General features: G+C 46.1%; 1 protein-coding gene across 3 annotated transcripts in view; it reads right to left on the reverse strand.

Annotated features, from left to right (window-relative positions):
- Window positions 1-1,011, reverse strand: part of DDI2 (DNA damage inducible 1 homolog 2) — a 42,189-nt gene extending 41,178 nt beyond the window's left edge. Inside the window, exon 1 of one of the 3 annotated variants that reach the window (XM_073903312.1) lies at window positions 661-1,011. In XM_073903312.1, the coding sequence (XP_073759413.1) occupies window positions 661-798 (138 nt within the window). In that variant the 5' untranslated portion in view covers window positions 799-1,011. The remainder of the gene's footprint in view (window positions 1-660) is intronic. The other 2 variants (XM_073903310.1, XM_025855711.2) reach the window with 2 other exon arrangements.
- Between the last annotated feature and the right edge of the window lie 18,125 nt (window positions 1,012-19,136).

Raw genomic sequence — 19,136 nt, forward strand, 5'->3', positions numbered from 1 at the left:
TAGCCTTTTTTTTTTTTTTTTTTTTTTTTTTTAAGAATCTAACCAGAAATGCCATGTGGGAGGGAAAAAGGAACAGGGCATTTCCAAAAGCCTCAAAACAAGGTAATGCAAGTCTCAAAACTTTTTCCTTCACTTAGAGGAGTGCAAATCTCTACATTTAAAGGTAAATTACGTTTGCTTAAGCAGGAGCCCTCTCCAAAAAAGCAGATGCACATCAACCTACCACAGCGATCCAAACTGGTATTTCTGGTTGGGGAAACAGGATGTATGAATTCCTGCAAACCTCGAGCTGCTTCTTCTATTCTATGGTTGTTCATAATGTGCATAGGTCCCCAACATCCCACACTCGGGATTATTAGGGGAGAAAGGGCCAAAGAGCCAGAAGGTGGGGCGGGCCGCCCAACTGTCCACGCGCCCCTCAGGCTGCAATGGGTGCGTCTGCGGTCAGGTTCTCCGCTCCCTCCCATGGCACCCCACCCCACGCTCCGCGTGTGTGGGGGCAGCTACCGATTCCAGCTCCCTCCCGGACGCGGGGGCGAGCTGGGAGAGGCCATCCTGCTCCCCCACCCCCAATTCCTCACCAGTAGCAAAGGGAGGGCGTGAGACTCGGAGGCAGGAGGGTTAGCCCCGGAGGGAGACCCCGCTCGCTGCCCAGCATACCTGGCTCTCGGCTGCGGGGATGCCGGACTCGAGCTCGCACAGCGCGCGGAAGTTGTGCAGCTCGAAGTCGGCGTCGACCTGGAGGGAAAAGGTCACCTCGGAGAGGTCCCTCCGCACACAGTACACGGTGAGCAGCATGGCCCGGGCCCGACCCAGCTCGGCTCGGCCCGGCCTCGGCGCTGGGCTGCGGGGCGGCGGCGGGGCCTGGCTGGAGCTGCGGGCGAACGGCGCGGGCTGCTCGCTCGCCCGCTTGCTCCTTCCCTCCCTCACACACGCTCAGTGACTCACTCCCTCCCGCCCTCACTACCAAGCACAGCCGCCGCCACCCGCCTGCGACTCCGTCTGCCTGCCTGCCGGCCTGCCTCCCACCGCTGCCGCCAAGCGCGCCAGCCGCCCAGCGCCCCGCCCCGCCGCAACGCGGCTGCCGTAAAGCTTGCCTCACCCTCTCTGCCTTCGCGACGCAGAGAAGGGGCGGGCCGGGAAGAGGAAGCGGGAAGCTAGGAGAGGATTGGAGGGAAGGGAAGGCCTGGGAAGCCAGAGGGAGGAAGGGCGAGAAAAGGGGAGGGAAGGAAGGGACTGAGGGAAATCGATGAGTGAGTTAATAGACGAAGTCGGTGGCGGACACCACGATCTCATTCACCCAAATGAGGCATTTATTAAGCGCCGACCATGTGGATACAAAAATGCGTAAAAACACAGGTCTTTCTTTGCCCTTAAGGAACTCTCACGCAACGAAGCAGAGTTCTAAAATGTATTTACCAAGTAGAAATTGAGGCTGAGAGAGATTAATTCACTTCTTGTCCCAGTGATTTAGGGTTAAAACCAAAATCATGACCCTGCCTAGTCTATAGAACCGAGCTTACTCTGGTCCCTGCAGACATCTTCAGACCTGCCTCTCAGCCCCTTCCTGCACTCTGCCCACCCAACCACATTGGGACTTTCCGTTCCTCCGAGGCTCCATTCCCCTGCCTTGTAAAGTTTTCTTTCTACTTGGGACTGTCTCCTTCCTAGACCTAGCATGCCCCCAGCGCCTACTGCAGAGCCTTTATTGGGCACAGCTTAGAATCCACTCGATAAAGTATTGGCTACTTTAATGGCCTGTTCATGGCCAAGTAGCTGATGACTGGATAGAGGCCCAGAGCATGAGGATAAGGTCAGAAAACCAAAACTGATGCAAGAGTGGCATCTCCCTACTTAACCACTGCCCAATTCCCCATCCGTGGAGTAGGGACCCCTCTTCTGGTATAAGAGGAGGGAGGGAGAGACAGTGGCATCTGTTCAGTGAATCAATGATATCAGGGCCTGTATTTCTGTAAATATTTTGGCCTTTCCCGGAGGGTCACAATATGCCTGGCTGCCTCCACTCCATGCAGCATTTTCTTGTTTAAGGCAAGAGCTTGGCCAGAAGTCCTGCAGCAGGTTTCTATTTACATCTCTCTGGCCAGGACAGCGCCACAGAGATGCAAGCAAGGCTAGGAAACTGACTGTTTAGCTTTTCTCACCTCTAGGAAACTGATTGTTTAGCTTTTCTCACCTCTTTAAAGGACATGGACACGAGTAAAAGGTTTTGGGAACAGGTGTTAGGTGAGACCTACATAGTCTACTACAGCAGAGAATATTTGAAATAACCATTGCAAATTGAAGCAAGTTGAATAGAGAAATGATGTAGAATTGTCAGGTGGTGTTAAGGATTCAACTGAGGTTGGAATCACAAATTGATTAATTTTTCTGTGTCACATCTTTTTTTCTAGTGGTGCTCATGTGCCCGGGTGTGACAGATTTTATTTTCTAAAGATGGCCACGATAGTATCTCCTATCTTACATGTTCTTCGTACAATGTGACCGTAACATTCCTCCTATTGAGAGATGGGGTGTATGTCTCTCCATTTGAATCATGGCTGACTGACCCTGGTATAAATGTCATGGTGTGACTTCTGAGGCTAGATTATAAATGGCAATATAGCTTCTGCCTGGCTCTCTGGGAACACTTGGTCTTAGAACCCAGCAGCCATGTTGTGAGGAAACCCAAACCACATGGAGAGAACATGTGTGGATGTTCCAGGCAACAACCTAGATGAGATCAAAGCCAATTCCTAGGAAAACCACAAAAGATACTTGCAGTTTGTTTCAACCCCAGACATTGAGCCATCTCCGGCATCTGGGTCTTTCCAGCAGAGGTCTCAGATGCCATGGGGCCATCTCCACTGTACTCTTTTTGAATTCCCAACCCACAAATCTGTGAGTATAATACAATGATTATTTTGCATGACTAAGTTTGAGGTGGTTTGTAACAAAGCAACAATAAATGGTACACTGAATACAGTCTCTCTTTATATATGTATAAACATAAATATGTATACACACATATCACATCTTCTTTATCTATTAATCTATCAACGGACACTTGGGCTGCTCATAGTTTGGCTGTTATTTTTTTTTTAAGATTTTATTTATTTATTTGAGAGAGAGAGCATGAGTGGGAGGGGCAGAGGAAGAGGGAGAGAATCTCAAGCAGAGTCCCCACTGGGTGTGGAGCCCGACATGGGGCTTGATTCCGAACCCTGAGATCATGACCTGAGCGGAAAACAAGAGTTTGATGCTTAACCATCTGTGCCACCCAGGTGCCCCCATAGTTTGGCTATTGTAAATAATGCTGCAACAGACATAGGGGTGCATGTATCCCTCTGAATTAGTGTTTGTGAATTTTTTGGGTGAACACCCAGTTGTGTGATTACTGGATTGTAGGATTGTTCTATTTTTCTTTTTGAGGAACCTCCATACCATTTTCCACAGTGGCTGCACCAGTTTGCATTCCCACCAACAGTGCAAGAAGGTTCCTTTTTCTCCACATCCTTGCTAACACTTGTTTCTTGTTTTTGATTTTAGCCTTTCTGACAAGTGTGAGGTGATTTCTCATTGTGGCTTTGATTTGCATTTCCCCAATGATGAGTGATGTTGAGCCTCTTTTCATGTGTCTAATTGGCCACGTGTATATCTTCTTTGGAGACATGTCTGTTCATGTCTTCTGCTCATTTTTTGGTAGGGTTATTTGTTTTTTGGGTGTTGAGTTGTATCAGTCCTTTATATATTCTGGATACTAACCCATTATCAGATATATCATTTGCAGAGATTACTTACTTAAATTAAAAAAAAAAAAAGGTGAGAGAGAGGGGCACTTGGGTGGCTCAGTTGGTTAAGCATCTGCCTTCGGCTCGAGGTTATAGTCTCCGGGTCCTGGAATCGAGCCCCACGTCGAGATCCCTGCTCAGCAGGGAGCCTGCACCTCCCTCTCCCTCTGTGCGCTTTCTCAAATAAATAAATAAGATATTTAAAAAATGGTGAGAGTGGACATCCTTCTCTTGTTCCTGACCTTAGGGGAAAAGCTCCTGGCTTTTCACACTGAGTATGGTGTTGGCTATGGGTTTTTCATATAGAACTCTTATTATGTAAAAGTAGGGATCTCACCCCTTTTGGACTCTGCTCAGTTGCTTCTTGATCTGGTTCAGAGTGTGGGCTCTCACTTCTCTCGTCACTCTATGAGACTTTGCATCTTCATTACTCATGATCACAAATGGCTTGAGACATCTCCAGGCCATAATTCTAAGCGAGGTTGGGTTGGGGGGACCTTGAGAGAAAGCCTAGACAAGAAGGATACCCTTGATTCCCATGTATCAGTCAGTACTGTATGTCAAGAAACTTGCAAACGATTGCTAACATTTACTGTAATGCTAACTTTGTGCCAGGCACTCTTCTAAGCACTTTATGTGTTGAGTCATTGAATCCTCACAAAAATCCTATGAGGTATTATCTCCATTCTACAGATGAAGAAACTCAGGCATAGAGAGGTCAGTCCTTTGCCCAAGGACATACAAGTAGTAAATGGCGGTCCCAGGATTCAAACCAGGCAATTTGACTTGAGTCCACACTTTTTTTCAAAGTTTATTTATTTATTTAAGTGATCTATACACCCAATGTGGGGCTCGAACTCACAACCCAGAGATGAAGAGTTGCATGCTCTTCTCACTGAGCCAGCCAGGCGCCCCACAAGTCCACAGTCTTAACCACTACTTTACACAGCTACATGTAAGACCTCATTTCATCCTTCTGAAAGTCCTCAGAGATAGGAACTACAGGTTTCCCCTGTTATCTGAAACTAGATGGTTCCTATGAAACCTTTTGTAAACTGAAATGGTGCAAAATGAAGAAGTGATTACCATTTCATAAAATCAAAAATCCTTTTCAGATTTCTTTTGGTCAGTGAAAACAAGTACTAATGTGTGTCTTCTGTAAAATTGAAGTTTCATAAAGCAAACTTTTGGATAGCAGGGGAATCCTGTATTTGTATTCATTCCCATTTCATGGATAAGGAAATTGAGGTGTGGGAATTTTAATCAACTTGCCCAGGTTCATACAGCTAGTGAACAGCAGGTTCTCCAAGCTGTTAAAAATCTTAAGAACAAAAACATCTATTTCCAACCTTTAACTAGAGCACCAGCATTCTGCCTGCACACTACGTGTGGAGACACCTGGCTGTGCTCCAAAACCCTTTCAACACCATATGGTCACCACCAGCAAAGTTTCTGCCTACTTCTAGGTTCTTGCCTAATTCTTCTCTACCAGGAAGAACAAATTGGTAAAGGCATTTACCCTTACTGATTTTTAAAAGTCCTACAATTGGTGGGCGCCTGGGTGGCTCAGTCAGGCGTCTGCCTTTGGCTTGGGTCATGATCCCAGGATCCTGGGATTGAGTCCTGCATTGGGCTCCCTGCTCAGCGGGGAGTCTGCTTCTCCCTCTGCTCCTCCCCCACCCCCACCCCCACTCATATTCGCTCTTTCTCTCTCTCTCGCAAAAATAAATAAAATCTTAAAAAAAAAATAAAACTCCTACAATAGGGACTAAATCCCCAAACACTCTAAGTACTTGCTTTTTTTTAAGCAGTATATATTGTTCTTTGAATTTTTCCCTCATCATCAGTTCATGGTTGCTCAAAGAAGTCTCTCTTACCTTGCTGTTCCTGGCATGTCAACTAATAGCGGATAGTGCTCCATTTTACTCATTTTACCTTAACACAAAAACTCTTCTCACTCGGTTTCCTATTTCTTAGGCCAGGATCATGTGCAGAGGTATAATGCAATGCCTCCTCCCTTTCCTGCTTATCTTTCCTAAAATCTGATAGCATTTCAGTTCCACTATATTCTAGGTCAATTCTTCCTCTTCATTTCCAGTGTAGCGTGTACTCATTGGGTTATCAAAACATTGCAGGTAATTATGGTTGTAATTTCAAGCACCATAATTTGCCTACTCAGAAGTTTGTAGCTAGAGATCAAAATGTACTTTGATTACCAGAGTCAGCCTGGGCAAAAGTACAAAACAGGCCAAAGTTTGTCCTTGGCAAGCTCAACGTGATGCTCCTTCTTTGGCTCCCTTTCTCTCCACCTGTTCCTCTTAGTTCTCATGGGTCCTACTTTCTTCATTTGCCTTTTTTAAAAACCTGCTCTCAAAAAGGAGCTGGACCGATTCACACTAAGGTACTAATGGCTGCTGAAACTCCATACGGTCTCTCTTAGGGTAGTTGCATTTTAATAGGGATAAAGGTATCAATCGCCAGCTACAGATTTCTAGGCTTCAGGGAATTTGGTGGGGAAGGCAAATTTTCCCAAGAACCTCTGGATTGACACAAGCCTACTTTACCTACTCTGTTGACATCTGACCAGGACTTTGTTGATCTATCCTTGATGTTACTGGTTTAATACCCACCTTGGTAGTTAAATTGCTTTTCTATTTTTTCCCTTCAGGAAACTCCTAGTTTTTCATGAAAAACGTGTGTCTTTCTTCGTGGAACACCACATCACAGTTGTGGAGGAATCTCAGGTATCACAGCTAAGAATATAGAGCCATCTTTTAAGATATAAAGTGGATACAAAACATTTTGAGTGGGCACTGCCAATGTGAGAATCATTACAATACCAAGGATATGTTCAAAGTCTTTTAGCCACTTGGAACAACTTTGGTCCACTCACCATAATCAGCAATAGAACCATATTGGACATAGACCACTCATTAATTTCTTCAACAGTTATTTTTTTGGGGGGGCGCCTGGGTGGCTCAGTCGGTTAAGCAGCTGCCTTCGGCTGAGGTCATGATCCCAGGGTCCTGGGATCGAGCCCCGCATCGGGCTCCCTGCTCAGCAGAGAGCCTGCTTCTCCCTTTCCCTCTGCCTGCCGCTGTGCCTACTCGTGCTCTCTATCTCTCTGTCAAATAAATAAATAAATCTTTAAAAAAAACGTTTTTTTTTAAAGATTTTATTCATTTGACAGAGAGAGACACAGCGAGAGAGGGAACACAAGCAGGGGGAATGGGAGAGGGAGAAGGAGGTTTCCCGCGGAGCAGGGAGCCCGATGCGGGGCTCGATCCCAGGACCCAGGGATCATGACCTGAGCCGAAGGCAGATGCCCAACGACTGAGCCACCCAGGCGCCCCTAATTTCCTCAACAAGTCTTAACACCTACTGAATGCCAGACATTGTTCTAGGTACAGCAGGGAACAAGACAAGGAGCCTATCCACACGGAACTTACATTCTAGTAAGGGGTCACAGAGAACATACAAAATGTGTCAGGTGTGATAAATGCTATAGAGGGGAAAAGAGCAAGCAGATGATAGGGAGTGTTGGGGAGAGGTGTGAGGAATTTGCGCATGCAGTGGTTGTTACTTCACAGAGGGTGGTCAGGGAAAGTCTGTCTTATTAGGTAACATTGGAGCAGGATGAAGCAGAATGAAGGAGTAAATCATGTGGACATCCAAGGAGAATACTCAGCACAGGCAATAGCAGGTGCATAGACCTAAATATGGAAGGATACCTGCTTTGTTCCAGAAACAGAATGAAGAACAGCACTTCCAGAAATCAATGAATGAGGAGGACAGTAGATAGGAACCCATGGGACCAGATTATGTGGCAAGTGATTATAAGGACTTGGCTGTCACTGAATGAAATAGGAAGCCACTGGAGTTTTGAGCAGAGAGGTGACATGATGTAATGCGTGTGTCAAGAGAGCACTTTGGCTGGGGCGCCTGGCTGGCTGAGTCGGTGGAGCATGTGAATGTTGATCTCAGGGTTGTTAGTTCAAGCCCCAGGTTGGGTGCGGAACTTACTTAAAAGAAAAAAAAATCACTTTGGCTGACTTGCAGAGGAAGGCGTTGGTGGTCTAGTTAGAACCAGCAATAGAACTAGCAATAACCCACGTGACAGACAGTGGGGAATCTGACCAGGGTGCAGGTAGTGAGAAGCTGTCAGATTCTGAATTTATTTTGAAAATAGAACCTACAGGGGCGCCTGGGTGGCTCAGTCGTTGAGCGTCTGCCTTCGGCTCCGGTCAGGATCCCAGGGTCCTGGGGATCGAGCCCGGCATCGGGCTCCCTGCTCAGTGGGGAGTCTGTTTCTCCCTCTTACTCTGCCACTCCCCATGCTTGTGCTCTTTCTCTGTCAAATAAATAAAATCTTTAAAAAAAAAAAAAAAGGAAAGGAAATAGAGCCTACAGGACTTGCTGACGCACTGAATACAAGGTGTGGAAGAAAGAGGAATCAAGGATGGCCACAAGGTATGTATGTGTCAGTATTCCAGAGTCTATATAGTACTTTAAACTCCTCTGCTCGTTAGCGTGAAATTTATAAGGAAAGAATAGTATTGCTAGCAGCCTCCTGGCAGTTTTAAAAATGAGTTGGGCCGTCCCACTTATCTCAAATCCCTTTCATATAGGACATTTTTTCGGCCCAGCCTCAGAGGCTTGTCGCGGGGTCCCCCAAACCCTGGCCTGCACGCGGGGACCTAGAATTTATGAACTGACATGTGGATAACTAGGTTCTGAGAAGCAGGCTCCGTTCTCTAAATTCACAGTGGAAGGTGTACCTGTCCAATAACCACCTCGGCAAGACAGTACTCCCCACCCCGCAAAGAGACGCCTCTTTCCCCAGATGCAGGATCTCTCTTCTAGCCAGCGCTGAATATGAGAGCCTGAATGAATGAATAATGAATATAATAGCCTTATAACCTAAACTTTACCCCTTATTAAATATTACAAATTTCACACGACTCTTCCTGTGCCCACAGGAGGCCGACTTCAGCATCTGACGAGTCTTAGTCTCAGGAAATGCTCCTGCACGACCAAACGAGCCTCACGGGCGCATTTGGCACCGTTTTATTGCTTCACCGTCGCCGGTGCGGAATGGCCCCAGCTGCCCGTTTGGTCACCCTCTGGCCACCCCATCTGAGGCCAGGGCCGAAACGCCAGTTCGCAGTCCTGCGGCGGCAACCCCACCGCAGTTCCCGAGCCGTGCGGAAACGCGCCTGCGCCGTATCACGTGACGGCAGCGTAATCTTCCAGTGAGCCGGGGTGCCTCGTCACGTGACACGCGCAGGCCAATGCCTGGCGTCCGCGCTCTGGGCTCCTGGTTGCTAGGCGACTCCTGCCCAGCTCCCGCGGCCTGGGTGCATCCCGGGAGGTAGCGTTCCACGCCTCGGACTGGCCCCGGCTCTTGGAAGTGCGGCAGCGTGCGGGGGCGTTTCGCGGCTGCCGCCTTTTCTGCAGCGGATGGCCCGGTGGCGGTTTCTCCTCCCGTGCGCCCTTCGGGGCTCCAGCCCGGGTGTCCCGGCATCCGCGGTCGGGCGGGCTCGCGGTCGTCTGGGCCCGAGCCGGCGGCGGAGGAGCCGAGGAGCCGCAGAGCTGCGCGGGTTAAGCCGCGTGCACTGGCAGGCTCCCCGCGTCCGCCAGCTCGGCTCAGGAGAACTGGCTCAGACTCCAGCTGGGGCGGAGGTGTACCTGAGGCAGTGGCGGCGGGAGAAACTGGTGCCTGGTGGAAGTCCCGGGCGTGGGTGGCTTCCTGCAGCTTCCTTGCGCCTTATGTCAGGGCTTAGGCTTGTCGCCTTGACCAGAGAAAGGAAATGGGCAGTGGGACCCTGTGTACTGCTAATGCGTCTTGACCGAAAAGATTGTGCCTTGAATAGTCGTAGACCGAAGGGCAACAGATTTCCAGTAAAAAAAAAAAAAAAAAAAAAAAAAAAAAAAAATTCGCAGAAAGGTCAAATACTTCTTTAAAAAACTTTGTGGGGCGCCTGGCTGGCTCAGTAGGTGGAGCATGCGACTCTTGATCTTGGGTGGGTCCTGACTTCTAGCCCCACATTAGATGTAGAAATTACTTGGAAGAAAAAAAAAAGTTTTAGGGATGCCTGGGGTGGCTCAGTCAGTTAAGCGTCTGCCTTCGGCCCAGGTCATGATCCCAGGGTCCTGGGATCGAGTCAGGCATGGGGCTCCCCGCTCACCAGGGAGTTCGCTTCTCCCTCTGCCTGCAGTTCCCCCCCTGCTTGTGCTCCTCTCTGACAAATAAATAAATAAAATCTTAAAAAAATAAAAAAAAGTTTTATATATTTGCCTTTCTAAAAATTTTTTTTTAAAAAAATATTTTATTTATTTGGAAGAGAGAGAGCACAAGTAGGCAGAGCGGCAGTCAGAGGGAGAGGGAGAATCATGCCCCTCGCAGAGCGCGGGGCTGGATCCCAGGACTCTGGGATGATGACCCCCGCTGAAGCCAGTCCCTTAACCGACTGAACCACCCAGGAGCCCCCCCCCCTTTATATAAAGGCTTTGTCTTTGACATTTCTATTAACAGTGGCAGTCTTTGGCTGTTCAGCATTTTCAGTCCAGAAATACTTGTGGTGGGCTTGGGAATTGTATATAGCTCGGTTCTAAAAGTTCATTTATAATCTTTTTTATATTTCCCATGACACTACTCAATATTTTGAAGATAGAGAATACAGTTATAATCGTTTTAATGTCTTTGCTAATTCTACCCTCCGTCTCACTTCCAGATCAGTTTGTATTGGTTAGTTTGTGTCTTCATGGGTCACATTTACCTCTCTACTTGCCCAGTAATTTATGATTGGATGCCAGATATTGTGAATTTTACCTAGTTTAGTGTGGGATATTTTTGTGCTCCTGTAAATCTGGAACTTTGTTCTGGGGTGCAATTAAGTTACTTGGAAATAGTTTGATTCTTTGGGGTCTTGCTTTTAAGATTTGTTAGGACCACAGCAGTGCCAACTGTAGGGCTGATTATTCCCCCCGAGGCAAGATCTTTATGAATATTCTTCCCAATGCTCCATAAATTAGGAGCTTTTCTAATCTGGCTAGTGGGAATAGGCACTATTCCCAGCCTGACTGGTTTGTGAAGCACCTTTCCCTCTAATCCTCTCAAGTGGTTCTTCTCCCAGGCTTGGGTAGTTTTCCTACTTAAATGCCCTACGAAGGACTTGGTGAATACCAGAAGAGGGCCTTCTACAGATCTCTGGGGTTCTCTCCCTCCGTGTGTGTGCGTGTGTGTGTGTGTGTGTGTGTGTGTGTGTGTCCTCTCTGGTACTGTGTGTGTGTGTGTGTGTGTGTGTGTGTCTGTCTGTCTGTCCTCTCTGGTACTCTGTCCTGTAAACTCTAGCTGCCTTGGTCACCCTGGACTCTCAGCTCTGTCTTCACAACTCAGGGGACTCCACTGAGCTCTGCCTCAGTTTTCCTTTCCTGCACTGTAGCCCGTCAACTCAAGGTAGTAAACCAGGGCAAGTATTAGGGCTCACCCTGTTTATTGTCCTTTATCAGGGATTATTATCCTTTGTGGCTTTATGTCCAGTGTATTGAAAACCATTGTTTCATAATTTTTGTCCTCTTTTGGCTGTTTTAGGTGAGAAAGGAAATCTGGTCCCTGTTTCTTTATCATGACTTCTAGAAGTAGAAGTCCAAATATCACACCCATCTGGAAAACTTTTATGTCTCAAAACCATTGAATCTTGAAACTCTACATACTATTGAACTCACACCCAATTTATTCCAGGAGAAGACAGCTATTATCTGTCTTTATATCTCCACAGACTTAACCAAGAGCCTGCTACTTGGCTGACACTCAGTAAAAGCTGGAGTGGATGAATAAACTATTTTGAGCAAACAGCTGTCGGTCAGCTTATGGTGTTTTCTTCCAACATTTGTTGATGGGCTTTTGCAATTTTCTTCTTGCCTGCCAGCAGCAAGTGAAAGCTAGGCAAAATGGAAATTTCTGGGACTTATTATTCATGATTGTAATTATCCACAAAAATGCACCCTTTAAAAAAGCTTATTTGCAGGCATGAGGAAACTTTTAGGGATGAGGAAAATGTTCTAAAACTGGGTTGTGGTGATGGTTGCACAAGCTTACAAAAAATCATTGGATTGTACACTTAAAAATAGGTGAATTTTGTGGTGTATAAATTTCACCTAAATAAAGCAGGTTTTTTTTTAAAGATTATTTATTTGAGAGAGAGAGAGAGAGTGCATGCAAGCAGGGGGAGGGGCAAAGGGTGAGGGAAGAGGAGAAAAGCAGACTGCCCCTGAGTGCAGAGCCTGACTCAGGGCTGAATCTCAGGACCCTGAGATCATGACCTGAGTGGAAATCAAGAGTCAGGTTTTAAACTGACTGAGCCACCCAGGCACCCCTAAATAAAGCAGTTTTTTTAAAAAAAAACTTATCTTGAAAATTTCCAAGGCAGTTTAAGGTGAAAAAGGAAGTCATCAACCACTTAATATAAACTAAATCCAGTTTTTATTTTTTCAAAAGCCTCCTATGCGTTGAAATACAACCTTGATTAGGTGGGAGTAGACAATGATGGACTCTCACTTTGTACAATACACACGTATCACTTTTGTAATCAGAACAAATTAAAGATTTTAAAAGGAAGATTAAAAGAGAAAATCAAGTCAAGGGTGACACCAAGAGAAAAAAGGTCGATTTGACCCATCCACAAGGCAGTGAACAGGATATTAAATTAGAAACCAGAAAGCCTGGGGCGCCTGAGTGGCTCAGTTAAGTGTCTGCCTTCAGCTCAGGTCATGATCCCAGAGTCCTGGGATCCAGCCCCGCATCGGGCTCCGCATCGAGCCCCACATGGAGCCCTGCATCGAGCCCTGCATTGAGCCCCTGCTTCTCCCTCTCCTGCTCCCCCTGCTTGTGTTCTCTCTCTCGCTGTCTCTCTGTCAAATAAATAAATAAAATCTTTAAAAAAAATAAAGAAACCAGAAAGCCTGAATTCTGTTCTTGTTCTGGTCTTTGAACTCTGAGCTAAGAAAAATTACATAGCTGCTGGCTATTGTTCCAGAAACCAGGTTCGAGTAATGAAGTGAATATTTGGAGTCTGGATCTTAAGTGTCGAAAGTGGAACTCTGAAACAATTTTGACAGCAGTTATGGGAAGGACGTCAATTCAGGGGGATTATTTTTATCCTCTTAACTGTCTGATAAATGATGAGACTGAGACTCACTTCCTTCCAACCACTCTGACTGAAACCTTTAACAGGTAAGACCATCTCTAATCCTGGATTCTGGGGAGGAAGTAGCCTTGCAATACACGGTCACATCATTGGCTCAGCACTCCAGTTTCCTTATCAAATATAAATGTTTTATTTATAGGATAATTGAAAAGACAAATGAGGTAAAATACATCAAGTATTGAATATAGAAAAATTGGGATGGAAAAGTAAGTCATAATGAAACAGAACACATACTTTATCATCCCATTGACTTTATGATACTGCAGGAAACATTGTAACATACCTGTTTTATTGTATGAGGTCTCTGTACTTCAAGCATTGATCCTTGTCCTCCAAACACGTAGTATAATGATGTTCTCTTGGTTTGAATTGCCTAGCATGAATTGGCTTACAGATGGCTTTGTCTCAACAGCATTTTCCCATGTGTCCCTGAGCTTTGCGTCACTCTGGAACCTTGGTTTTTAGCTACAGTCCTTTTGGTCCTCAATTACTGAGTATCCAGTCTCACTAGAAACTTGTGTCAGATCTATTACCCAGAGTATATAGTTTATAGTTAATAGCCCTGCATTTACCAATGCCGTTCCCACCAAGGACCAGGTTGACCATGTGCTTTCAGCTGTGCATCATCACCAGGAAGTCAGGAGAAGTTAGCTCCTCCAGTCTCCACTTTGCAGGCGAAGGAGAACTACTCAGAAGCAGCTGACTTCCTGAGAGAGGCGAAGAGGACTGCCATCTAAAAGAAATACAGAGGAGGGGCGCCTGGGTGGCTCAGTTGTTAAGCGTCTGCCTTCGGCTCCAATTCATGGTTCCAGGGTCCTGGGATCGAGCCCCGCATCGGGCTCCCTGCTCTGCGGGAAGCCTGCTTCTCTCTCTCCCACTCCCCCAGCTTGTGTTCCTGCTCTTGCTCTCTCTGTCAAATAAATAAATAAAATCTTTAAAAATAAAAATTAAAAAAAAAAGAAATGCAGAGGAAAACTGGCTGGGGCTTGAAGAAATCTGAACATTTTTTTAAAGATTTTATGTATTTGACAGAGAGAGACACAGCGAGAGAGGGAACACAAGCAGGGGGAGTGGGAGAGGGAGAAGCAGGCTCCCTGCTGAGCACGGAGCCCGATGCGGGGCTTGATCCCAGGACCCTGGGATCATGACCTCAGCCGAAGATCTGAACATTTTCTTCAAGAACGAATTAAATGTTGCAAAGAGCACATTAAGCTAGCCTACTGTATAATTAAATTGTTGTGGGTTTGGGCGCCTGGGTGGCTCAGCTGGTTGAGTGTCTGACTCTTGATTTCAGCTCAGGTCATGGTTTTGGGATTGTGAGATCCAGCCCCGAGACCAGCTCCATGCTCAGTGCGGAGTCTGCTCGAGATTCTCTCTCCCTCTGCTCTTCCCTCTGCTTGCGCTCTCTCTAAATAAATAAATTAAATCTTAAAAAAAAATTGTGGTCTGATGAAATCAGACCGACTAAATGACCTGGACTATGTCCGTCACCTGATGGAAGATTGAAGAAGCGCTCTGTCCATTTCCTGAAGTTCCTCTTTCTTGTTAGACGATCAAGCAGAAGTTTTCTGTGCCCTCTCCTGGCTTGACTTTGAAACTGCAAGACAGTGATCTTTAAACTTCACCGGGTGGGTCTTTCCTTAGATAAATTCATGCTCTCCTCTCCCTTTTCTCTTGCCCCAGGAAGCTTATTCAGACCAGAGAGAGACTGAGCGGGCCACTTATTTGGCGTCCGGATAAAAGTGGTCAGATTAATCAGGCTCCAGATGTCCATCCGACAAGCAAATAGACCAAACAACCAATCTCGCGTTCAAATAGTACATACCATTTTTGAGATTCAAAAATGATGCCATGGGGCGCCTGGGTGGCTCAGTCGGTTAAGCGTCTGCCTTCATCTCAGGTCGTGATTGCAAGGTCCTGGGATCGAGTCCTGCATCGGGCTCCCCGCTCAGTGGGGAGTCTGCTTCTCCCTCTCCCTCTGCCTGCCGTTCCCCCTGCTTGTGATCTCTATCTCTCTGTCAAATAAAAAAATTTAAAAAATCTTTAAAAAAAATGACGCCATTATTTGGAGGTAACTCCATGTGAGTGTGTAAAGTATTCCCTGAGGCATTGTTGAGTGTGTAACTTTATAGGTAAAATCAAGAGTGGGGAGTTTGAATGAAAGTTTTCTGAACATGCTAAAAAAATACCTATTTTTCTTTAGGGCCGGGGACAAGGAAGTGTAACAGTGTAACTGTGTGACAGTGAGTAGAGTGTCCCAGAAAGCCCCCGGCCAGGTGTCTCAGGGAGGCTGGAGTTGATGCAGGATCATTTCTGAGCCTCTGCAAGCACAGACAAGTTTGTTGACTCCTTCTGTGGAACCCTTCTATCATTCTTTAGGCCAGAGGGAATCCATGCAGACAGCCAAAATGTACACAATGTCTTCCTCATGTTCTTTGGCTGTCACAGCTTTTTGGCTGAAATAGCAATCAGCCTAGAGCTGCCCTCAACAGCTTCCAGAAGGTCCACTCACTCACCCACCAAACATTTATTCTGTTGCTTGTTTTTTGAGGCACTGCAATTAGAGGCTGGCCAAAAGGACAAAACACATATTGGAATTTAGAGTTCACTAGAATGGCGCTTTGGAATCTTTTTCCTGTCAGGGCACACACTGAAAAATCATACAATTTGTATGTCCCATTGAGGTAAACGTGGATGGTAGGGAGCGGATTTAGGGATCTGTATGGGATTTGGTAAAAAAAAAAAAAATTAATTACATTTTCTACATATTATATGATTATGATTTGGAAAATGAAAGTATTAGACAGCATTAAATATTGAACTTATATAAAATTTCCAAATAAAATATTTTCCAAATTTTAGCTTTCCTCTGTGAATATCGCTTTTTATTATCAGGTTTGAATTATGTTTGAATTGGCTATATGCAATAACTACCAGGACTTTTCAAGAAGGATTCCTTCAAGGGGTGCCTGGATGGCTCAGTCGATTAAGCGCCTGACTCTTGATTTCTGCTCTGGTCATGATCTTGGGGTCGTGAGATAGAGCCCTGCACTGCCCCGCGTTGGCGGGGAATCTGCTTGAGATTCTCTCCGTCTCCTTCTGCCCCCCGCCCCTCACTCGTGTGCTCTTCTCGCTCTCAAAATAAATAAATAAATCTTAAAAAAACAAAGAAGAAGGATCTCTTCAAGTAGCCACGAACAATTGGAAACTCAGGTAAGTAATAAAAATTTAAAATTTTAATATTAAACATTTACAGAAGTCAGACTTAGAGAAGCATCTTATTTTTCTTCCATTAACAGTTGTTCAATTGAAATTTCTTGTGGTAACAATGGATTTTTAATCCAATCAAACGCTTTCCCGGCAAGCATTTCAAATTAATGACAGCTCTGATTGAAAGCATGTTCCTTCAGAACAAATACTTAAATATCCACTTGGTATGTGCTGGCATGCACTGTTTATGGCTAGCTGGTACCTGTTCTGATTGGTCAATGCCTGTGCGATCTCAGAGGTTAAATAGTTTTAATATCACCCTGCCATCAGCATTGTTCAAGCAGTCACTCCGAAGTTAGCTTGGACCCTTTTTGGACATCAGCCAAAAATGGACAGATATCTGATACGAGGTGAAGACGGATTTAGGTCAGCCGTCTGGCTGCTCTGGCCCAAACCTCCCAGCCAATCTCCTTCCTCCTCCTCCCCTGACCCCCTGCACCTTGCACTGCTGCTTGTCCTCCTTGGGTCCTAGCACCCAACTCCTCTAGTGGAGCATCGAGCTCTCACCCCTGAGGGACAGCTGTGTAGTCTGCAGCTGGCCTCTGAGGTCAATGTCCAGGTGGTAATGCATGGGAAGCCGCCAGTGCTGCGGATCCTGCTGCCTCCTTGCGGGGGTCACAGAGCAGGATGTCAGACTCCGAGGGGCTCTGTGTGGCCTGCATGCACCCAGAAGTGATTGGCCTCGCTGGCGGCCCCAAGGACCATGGGATCTTTATGTTATATAACTGCCTCCCCCCTCGTAACCCAGCGGCAAACACCAGTGTGCTATGACCACTGGTTAGGAAACTCTGCAGTAGAGAGAATAAAACATGCAATGATGACACTACCTAGTATTTACCAATTTTTGGTCTCACAGTGCTCTGCACAGTGGACCTCGTTCAATCCTGATAAGAACAACCAACAAGGGTTATCATTCCATTTAGCAGAATAGGAAATAGGTTCAAAAGGGTGAATTGCTCAGGTTGACATGCTAAGTCCACGCTTCCCTGACCGGGTGCCTTGGGGATATACACATGGGTGTGCTAGTTTAAACAACGTCCGTTATTGGAGTGATAGCTTCACTTATAAATTTGGGGGGAGCATTTAACTGGTAAATAAGATCAAATGTTTTTATACTAATATAAACGTGTTAAGAAACGGAATGAAATGGCACAAATATGCAAGATCAGGCAGGAAACTTCAATGAGATGTTGTGCTGGACGGGGAGCTACTTTGAGCTGTTGCCCCAAACCCACAGGGAATGCGAATGAGGTCTCTCTCCCGCCATAGTCATTGAGATACACGGAGGGTGGAGCTAGGATTTAACTTTTTTTTTTTTTTCTGATCCCAGCTCCTGTACTTGTCCCTCGTTGAAAACAGTGAGAGTTTTAAGAGTTTTAAGAGTTCCAGAGAGAGTAGTTTGAGTGTGGGCTTCAGCAGAACATGCGGCATGTGAAGACAGGAGTCGTGGGAGAGAACATTCCAGGCGAGGAGATGGTATGAACAAAGGACAGGAGGCAAGAAAGTGAGGGCTGTGTAAGGTGAACAATAGCTTGAGGGACAAATACACAAAGATGTATGATGGGAAACCGAATTAGAAACGTGGATTGGCTTCAGGAAGCATTATCTGATGGCAGAGTGGAGACACCAAGTGGAAAGCTAGAGGTGGGAAGGCGGGAACCACAGTTAGAGCAGAGGGAGTGAGTGGGGGGCTTGCCCGCAGGAAACCACCAGGACTTACTAAAGGATGGGGCAGAGAGCAGGATCAAGGAGAAGCAGGTGGAATGTTGCGCTGAGCCACAGGCCACCTGAGGTGCCGTCAGAGCATCTGGGTGGGGAGTTAGAAAATGGGCAGCTGGAGCCGATGGCTGGGATTCGGTCTGTGAATTACCTGCATCCGGGTGAAAATTGTCACCTTGATATTGAAAGAGACTGCCATCAGAGAGGGAGTTGTCAGGAGAGCAGGAGGGCACACCTGAAGGGAGGTTTAAAGGAAGGATGTGTTCAGCAGTAGCGGAAGGTGGGAACAGGTTGGAGTTATTGTCGCATGGTACCTGGCACACAGTAGGCACTCAAATATTCGTGAGAAGAATGAAAGAATACACCAGGGGTAAGAAAACGATACATCCAGGACAAACCGTATGAAAGAAGTAGTGATAGAATCTGCCGGTAGGGTTGTTAAGGGATTGTTGCTTTTTTTTTTTTTCCTGGAACATTCTCTGCAGGCTCTTTCAACACTGACCATTAGGAAACTTTGCCCCCATCCTGGGGGGTGTGGGGTTTAAGGTGTGACTTTCCTGTAAGGGTTACAATTTAAAGCAAACTCGGGCATTTTCCATTCAATCTCAACTTCCAGAGAATAAAAATGTATAATACCACCGCATGGCTCACATAACGTCATTACAAATCACTTTTTTCCTTTCCCTGGTGGTTTCCCCCCTTTCCCCTTAGAAATAAAGAGGATTGCAGATTAGGGACTCCTTGGCAGTGTGACCTTACCTAGGGGTGGTCTCTAAATCCTTTTTAAAAAGGTTATTTAGAAAGACTCTACTTCCTGAGAATCTTACCCCAGACATTTCCTAATATATTATTTTAAAAAAAATGCATTTCCTGGAGTGCCTGGGTGGCTCAGTCCCTTAAGTCTCCTATTCTTGATTTCAGTTCAGGCCATGATCTCAGGATCGTGAGATTGAGCCTCCCCTCCCCCCACCATGGGCTCTGGGCTCAGTACAGAGTCCGCTTCTCTCTCCTGCCCCCTCCTCCCGCGCTCGCTCTCTTTCTAAAATAAATAAATATTTTTTAAAAGTGCATTTCCGATTTCTCTTCTTTAGAGAAAAGTTTTTTTCCTTTAAATCATTTCGCTTTTAAAAATATTACTCTAAAAGGGAGA

The sequence above is a fragment of the Callorhinus ursinus genome, unplaced genomic scaffold, assembly GCF_003265705.2.
Source record: "Callorhinus ursinus isolate GAN/ISIS: 27379988/994484 unplaced genomic scaffold, GSC_fseal_2.0 scaffold18, whole genome shotgun sequence".
Lineage (NCBI taxonomy): Eukaryota > Metazoa > Chordata > Mammalia > Carnivora > Otariidae > Callorhinus > Callorhinus ursinus.